Here is an 8,366-nt window from a genome sequence, read left to right as displayed (position 1 = left end):
GAAGGACGATCCAAACCTGTCAGTGAGCAGGCAGGAGTAACCTCGAAAGATGTTATGGCAGTGGAGGCTTCCACAGGTGAACGTGTCTGACTCCAGGAAGAACCTGCAACAGATTCTGAGTTTGGAGTTTCTATTTTTTCCCCCTCTGATTCCCAAAGTTACACTGAAAATTAGGACCAGCAGAACAAAGTGTTCCAGATATGACGAAACTAGCTTCAGAAACCTTTAGAACTCTGACCTCCTTGCTCTCCAGGTGATGTATCTTTTTCCCCATACTGGAAAAGTAGGCCCCTTTGTCATTAGAGCAGGCACCATTCAGATATGTAACCCAGGTCATCCCAATACTGACTTCCCAGCTATTGAACAGGACACAGAGTGTGGTCTTCAGGGCCGACTAGGCCGGAGATTGGAACGGGCCACAATTCTTCTGTTCGTAAGATTTATAATTACAAATCAAGCATATTTCCAGTTTGATGCAGTGATGTGTATCTGGATCCTTTTATTCTGTGAAATAACTAAAGTCCCAAAGTTGTCCCGAACGTATCCCCCCTCTGCCGCCAAAGACCTCCTGGATAGGATTAAACCCAACTGCCAGCAGTGTATGTGCAACAACTGGTTCTCTCTCATCTATTGGTGAAATAGACTGATTCAGTCTCCGGAGGATTATTTTACTGCAAAAGGCTCACCACACATAGCGGTAAATGAGTCCAGTAAAACTGCCACCTCAAAATATTATGCTACTCATAACCCTGGTGTTGCTCTTTCACAGGGTGTTTTGAATATTACTAATTTAGTTTAACAACATATTTTTTCCTTTTTTTGAAAAGTGGAATTGTTGATTTCGTGTTGGGGAATGGAGAGTTTTTTTTTATAAATGAAGCAGCTGTTTGGCCACTTCTCAGCACTTTATTCTGTCATCCAAGAAGAAGTTTGCTAGTTTTTTTGATTTCCCAGGCTGGGTCGGACAATGAAGAGGATTCTGGTGAACAAAACAAAGAACGTAGCTTGGAGCTTTCGTGTGATACAGTCAGAGAGCAGCTCACCAACAGCATTCGACAACAATGGAGAATCCTGAAAAACCATGTCGAGAAACTAGACTCTCAAGATATGATGGGCTTGTGTCGAATTGAATAGTTTAGGGCAGCACTGCCCAATCTTGGTCTTTTTGTGGGTCACTTGGGTGAATGCCCTGGAATTCCATGGGCCATAAAGAAAGTGCCAATAGCAACTGTTTGTGAACCTCCAGGCCCACAAAATTCACATGGAGCAAGAAATAAAAGTGCAAATGGAAATGAGTTGCCTGAGCTTTGTGTGCTGGATTACCTGGGTTTGTGGTCCATGTGTGGCTCCGGGTCCATTGTTTAAACACCCTCTGCTTTACAACAGTGGAGTGTGGAAAATAAGAAATTCCATTGTACTATATCGCACTTTTCATTTCTTCAGTAGTTTTGAGGACGGCGAATTAGATCTTGACGACTGAAACTGGGAAATATTTCAGAACAAATACAGGAAAAGGTGTTCACGAATTGTCTCAAAAATGCGTCTATTCAGAAAAGCATTAACTCTACTATTACCAAAAGAAATCCTAGGTTAAAGGAAAAGGTGACTCGAGGAAACTATTTATGCCTCCTGTTATACAAAGGCGATTTATCCCCATGTAATTGGCATTCCAAAATACCTACAATTCTGAACTCTGGTCTGATTATAAGGTAAGTGTCTCCCTCCCCTGCAAAAACCTCCTCACTTGGCCAGTTTGAGCTAGTTTTCTGATGAGACAGACTGGAAGGATGGGCCATCTATATTTGGTGCTGGGCTTCCACAGTTTACTGTGACTTGTGTAATGTATGGGGAAAGGTTAAATAGAAAGTAGGAATCTCCTCAAATTTTGCCATTTTGAAGCCCTGATTTTATTTTAAATGTAGCTGGAAAGTGCAAAGCTTTACTGTAATTATATTTAAAATACTTGCAGATGTATAGTTTATTTTAAATACATCCGATTGTTAGTGTTGATGGGCTAAGTTTCACTTATTGCAGCATCCTTGGTGAAGTCTGGTTTTCTGGAGGATGATGATATAATCAGCAGAGAAGATCATGAGCAAGAGATTGAGAAACTAAAAGTGGAAATCCAGCAGTGCAGGGATGTGATCAAAGCCCAGCAACAGCTGTTACAGGTATGGTTTATATTTTAAAATAAATGCCTCCGATGTGTCAAGTCTGCACTGTGAAAGCAACTTTGTAGCTGTAAAGCCGGCTGCTGATTTGAACAGCGAGCGGTGGCCAATTATTGCAGTCAGTATAGGGTATGGGGGGACATGGGATGTGTTCCCATGCACCTGCTTCCCTTGTCCTTCTAGTTGGTGGAGGTCATGGGCTTGGGAGATGCTGTGGAAGAAGCCTTGGCGAGTTGCTGCAGTGCATCCTGTAGATCGTACACATTGCAGACATGGTGCACTAGTGGTGGAGGTGGGAGATGGACTGCCGATCAAGCCGGTTGCTTTGTCCTGGATGATGTCGAGCTTTGAGTTTTGTTGTAACTGCACCAATACAGGCAAGTGGAGAATGTTCCATCACACTCCTGTCTTGAGCCTTTTAGGTGGTGGAGATGCTCTGGGGAGTGAGGTGGTGAGCCACTTGCTGCAGAATACCCAGCCTTTAACCTGCTCTAGTAGCCACAGCATTTATGTGACTGGTCCAGTTGTGTTTCTGGTCAATGGCCACCCCCAGAATGTTGATGGTGGGGGATTCAGTGTTGGCTATGCCATTGAATGTCAAGGGGAGGTGGTTAGACTCTCTCTCTTCCTTGTTGGAGATGGTCATTGCCTGGCTCTAGTGTGGTGCAAATGTTACTTGCAACTTATCAGCCCAAGCCTGGATGTTGTCCAGGACTGCTTCATTATCTGAGGAATTGCAAATGGAGCTGATTGATTTTAATCAATTTTTAAGGTGTTAGGTATTGAATTTCTTTTATATATAAAGTCAAAAAATGCCTACTTTATCATTTTTGAAATGTGAAGGTTAGTGTTACCTTTTCTTTCCAAAGCAACAGATTAATGCCCAGTGCGATGACGAAACAGCCATACTACTGCGAGACTGCTACTTACTGGAAGAGAAGGAACGATTGAAAGAAGAGTGGAGACTATTTAATGATCAGAAGAAAAACTTTGAAAGGGAGAGAAGAAACTTGACAGAAGCAGCTATCAGACTGGGGCACGAGGTAGCACTTTTGGTTATTTTACGTTTGTTGGTCTCCACGTAGAATGGAATTAGCCCCATCATTTTATAAACCTTCTGCAGACGAACCTGTCCCTTAATGCTAAATTTGGAATTGCTGTGAAAGCTGTTATTTTTGCTGTGAAATGGTCATGCTTGTCACAGTTGATTGAGATCTCTGATTTGTTACTATGAAATGGTGAGCAGTTATCTTAATCATTTGGGAAAAAGAAATTCATTTTGTATGAACATCTGGCCTTTAAGTATTGTGGTGCAAAAGATCAATACAGTATGAGATTAATTGTTTTGTGACCTGCAGAAAGATTGTACAGACTCCATAATTTGCAGTCAGCTCTAATGACATAATTTCCAGCGGGTATGAAAATTATAAATTGCAACTTGTAAACAACTGTATGTGGAGGTTCTGCAGAGCTGTACAGTTCACCCTGTATTATAAACAGAACAGAGTCCACAGCACTGGCACTCCCAGATATTATAGAATACTTCTTCACAAAACCAATCCATGAGATAAAGTTGGCATAAACTTTACTCCAGTCTTGGAAGTAGATATTTTTTTTGATTTTTATATCTTGATTCTCAATAAAGTGCATTTCACATTCATGAAGCTATTACACACAGAATTTACATGTACATTCTGATGTTACAACGGTTGTGGGAGGAATGCGTTGATGGATCCAGAAGTGACATTTTTTGACTTTGCCCATTTCTATCCGCAGAGGAAGGTTTTTGAGGAAGATCGAGCCACATGGTTGAAGCAGCAGTTTTTGAACATGACTCCCTTTATGGAGCGCAAGAATCCCAAAATAATGAAGCCACAAAGTGCCTTTTCCATTAGTGAGTTTTACAATCAAATGTACAAAAAAACTGAACATTCAATGGAAAGTGATACCTTGCCCACTTGTGTTACTGTCCTCCGATGCCTTTGAAGCAGCTCATGTTTAGATTCATACATTTTTCGTGTGTTTTCTTGTTAGATTCATTTTCTTTCTCTAGTGTGCTGCCTCAACTGACCAACCTCAGTCAATGCTCCAAAATTTACAAATACCAAGACTTAGTAACAGGTTTGAGAGGATAAATCGCCTCCTCCTGCTCCTATGTTCCTCAGTAAGCAATCCACTGCAATTTTTTTTGCACCATAAATATGAACATTTCAAATCGGCAGTTTGAGAGAGAACTTGTGCGGTGGTCCTGTTGTTGGAAGCTAACGGTTGACACTAATATTTGCTCCTTTAGTATTATGAGAGCCACATGGTCAGGGAGCACGAAATACAAACTGATTCCGTGACTGGTTATTAAAATTTATAGTTAGGTGCATCCTCAAGCGTGTAAGTTAACTTCTGGGTGATTTATTTCTCTCTCTTTCTTCTGCGCTCTCTCTCCTTCACGCTGTTTCTCCCCCACCACCTCCTCCACCTCCACCACTATGGCCAAGGAGAAGTGTGGCCCAACAGGAAATCCCATTCAACCTTCCTTGATTCTTTCACCCACCCCTGGGGGGCATGGGTTCTTAGCGACACCAACTGCACGGAGTGGACATTGGGAACTGAGTGGAAATGGAGGGACAACATTTTTCATCCTTCCATGTGTTCATGTTCCAGGGCACTTGTGGTCCTTTTCAAAACATCCTGCTGGGATTTTCAAAGTGGGGCGGAGATGAATGAGATTCACAGAAATACATGGGAGATATTACGGTGCTCTTTCAATTCACATTCCAGGCTAGAATCGAGTGCTCTCGCATCGTGTATTAAATGAACTTGTAAGATAAAGAGTGTTTGATGGCAACCCATTGAATGAACGAATATAGAATTTATTGTGCTGTTCAGTTAGGCCAACATGACTCGCATAGTATTTTGACACTGTGATTTGGGTCCACTTCCTTTGTGAGATGAAAAGCAATGATCTGATTTATTTTGAATGGACTTGTTATAAAGATTTATTGAGATTTTGCTGATTGCGTGAGATCTATATTAAAAATGAAAGAAGCATTTCTCTAGTGCTGGGGAGGGGTTGTTATTAAAATGTCACATCAGTAAACCTGGAAGAAGGTTTTGAGCTCCCCAATTACTCAGCAGTTAAATGAACCAAATATGGTCCAGTATTCAGGAAGACCAGGGATTTGATCCCTGTCTATGCTGAATGAGCTGATTTCAGCTCGAGTGCTAATGGTGAAGTAGTGTTGATTTCAGCAGCTCGGGCTCGGTGGGGGAGTTAAAACCGGCCAGGTTTCCTATTCCTTATTGCCATCTATTGGTCCTTACCATTAACCGGGTATGATTCGGTTCTGTTACGATGCCCATGATTGAACATCCTCCCAACAACATTACAAATAAGCACAGCAACTTCAAATACAGTCCCTTCATCAAGTGTGAACATGGTGTGTGCCTTTTATTTTTTCTTTGTTCCCACTGTGGTTGCTTGAACTTTCAGGAGTAGATCAACTACTTAGAGCTACTTCTATTTATTTGATTAACTTGGTTTATATATACCATAAATATCTTCTAGGTCCAGAGCAGGAGAAGCACAAGATACAGTCACAGCCAAATATGTCTCCTTACCTCCGACCTAATACAGCTCCAGTAGCTGCACCTGAACCCTCAACAAATACCAAATTTCCTCCAATAAATAGTGCCACGCCCGTGTCCACAGAATCTGGTCGAACAGTGCGCCTCAATCCAGGAACTAGGTGTGTTCACGAATCTCTTGTGCATTTTGTGTGGGGTTTTTTTAATAGACCAGGTGATAGTAGGAATAGGAGTTTTGGGACTGGAGTGGGTCACCAGGTTATTTTAGGAAAAAATACTTTACAGGAAATTGCAACCAGCAGCAAGAATCTTGAAGCTTCAGTCCTTGAAGTCAGACCAGTATATTCCTGTTACAATTTTTCTGCAAATTACAAATTAAAATGAAGATAAATTGTTTGGTACTGAACACCTCTAGTTGATGAATCATGCTTTCAATACTATAAGAATTCCATGTTCATTTTGGAGGAATGAAAGAGTGGATGTGGGGCCGAACATGAAGGAGTTTTGCCAGTTAGCTCCAGGTAATTAATCGATCTCAAATGGTATGGGTCTGCTTAAGGTATTCTAGTAGCAACCATTTGAAAAAAACTGACATTTGGTAAACTTTTGAGGAATGATGCTCGTTGCTGAAAATATGCACAGTAGAGTGAGAAAGAAGTTGCATTTATATAGAGCCTTTCACCATCTCAGGAGGTCCCAAAGCACTTTATGAAGTACTTGAAGTATAATTGCTGTTGTGATGTAGAAATACAAAGATCTGATTAGGTTCAGTTGTGTGGTTTTTTTAACCAGATAGGAGATCTTTGTGCTAAATCTCGGGGCATGCATTCCAGATTAAAGTGTAATGATTTTGTTCATTGATTTTCATTGCAGCTCGAGACCTATACCAAAAAGAGGAAACGGGGGCAGTTACGATGTGAAAAGAAACAGTAATGGAAGACCTCATGAGAAATGGAGGAGCACTGCAAAGCCAGCCCCCGATCACAGATATTATAACGGGTGTTCTACACTTTGGAACGATTCGCAGGAGGAGGACTCGAGTGGAAATTCTCTACAATCTACAAATGAGCCTAATCTCAAATGATTGTGCACAAGGCAGAAACTACAACTTCAGATTCTGTGAACTGTCTAGGGTCCTTGGAATGTAGTGTTCCATTGAAATAATGCACATGTTATGGTGACATTGTGAACTGAAGATCACTTCAGGCAGCACTTTGTATGTCGAGTGGAAACTGGTGACAGTTGTGACTACGACGCCTGGATGATTTTTGGTTTGCCGGAGCTGCACTATGTTTACGTGTAAATGGGTCTGAAGAATCGCATTTTAAACGTGAGCTCTTTTTGTCTTTCTCTTTTGCTATTGATTATGAAAGGAGTAGGTGCAAACTTTTTTGTGAAGTTTTTAATTTTAAAATATTGCAATGATTTTTGAATCTTTGTTTATGTAGGTTATGTGAAGTACTGTAACATCTGAAATTCTTTTGCTTTTAAACCTTTTGACATGGTTATGGTGGTGATGGTGGGGAAAAAGTCATGCACGTGTCAAATCGTCACTACAGACAACTGTTGTTAAACTCAAATCAAATCCTTGTAAGGTGTTCTGATAGAATTTTAATTTGACATTTTTTTAAAAAAAGACTAGGTGCTGCTTTAAATGTAACACATGATTTTTTTTTGTCCCTGAAAGATGGGATCTTAATAAAATGTGTGTTCACAGCAGATCTGCCACAACAACTTTATTCAAGAATTTGCAACTAAAGACCCTGCTCTGATGAAACCACTGCTGGAGAGGTTTACTGGTGACTGGCCAAGAGGGTATTTGTGGGGTTAAGAAAACATTTGATGGTTCTGTGCTTGTTCATTGAGATTTTTGATTGTCATAATCGATTCATGTGGTTAAAGAATTCCTGGTTCTTCATGTCAAGCTTTTGCAGTATTTTTAAAACTGCTGTTTTCATGACTTGGTGCACACATCTGGTTAATTGTGTGGCCTTCAGACAGAGGGATTTGTTAGAAAGTTGCTCTGGAACAGTAATAGACACCGACAGAGGGAGATAAATAAAGGTGAGACTCAGTACAGTACAATAGAGAGACACCAGCAGAGGGGGATAATGTGTGACTGAGTACAGTGAGTAACAGAGACAAACCAACAGAGGGAGTTAGTTAAAAGTGAGACTCAGTACAGTGAGTGATACAAAGAGAATCCAACAGAGGGAGTTAGTTAAAAGTGAGACTCAGTACAGTGAGTGATAATGTGGAGATGCCTGTTTCCACGAGTGGAGAATTCAAGAACTAGAGGACATAGATTTAAGCTGATTGGCGGAAGGATTAGAAGGAACATGAGGAAAAACTTTTTAACCCAGAGGGTGGTGGGTGTATGGAATTCACTGCCCGAATTGGTGGTAGAGGCAGGGACCCTCAACTCTTTTAAAAAGTACCTGGACCTGCACCTAAAGTGCTGTAAGCTGCAGGGCGACAGACCGGATGCTGGAAGGTGGGATTAGAATGGGCACCTGGTTGTTCTTCGAGCCGGTGCGGACACGATGGGCCGAATGGCCCCTTCTGTGCTGTATCTTTTCCATGGTTCTATTGATGTCACAATGGGAAATGGCT

The 8,366-nt window shown here is 41.2% G+C and overlaps 1 protein-coding gene across 1 annotated transcript; it reads left to right on the top strand.

The window, feature by feature from the left end:
• Positions 1-1,184: 1,184 nt before the first annotated feature.
• LOC137325587 (afadin- and alpha-actinin-binding protein-like) lies at positions 1,185-7,412 on the top strand. Its single transcript, XM_067990852.1, has 6 exons — positions 1,185-1,230; positions 2,035-2,171; positions 3,041-3,214; positions 3,948-4,065; positions 5,734-5,914; positions 6,627-7,412. Exons 1-6 carry the CDS (start codon positions 1,185-1,187, stop codon positions 6,835-6,837), a joined length of 867 nt encoding a protein of 288 aa, XP_067846953.1. The 3' UTR covers positions 6,838-7,412.
• Positions 7,413-8,366: the final 954 nt, after the last annotated feature.

Source organism: Heptranchias perlo, chromosome 9 (assembly GCF_035084215.1).
Source record: "Heptranchias perlo isolate sHepPer1 chromosome 9, sHepPer1.hap1, whole genome shotgun sequence".
NCBI classification, from domain to species: Eukaryota; Metazoa; Chordata; class Chondrichthyes; order Hexanchiformes; family Hexanchidae; genus Heptranchias; species Heptranchias perlo.
The sequence above is the reverse complement of the archived record's forward strand: the minus strand, read 5'-3'. Positions and strand labels throughout refer to the sequence as shown.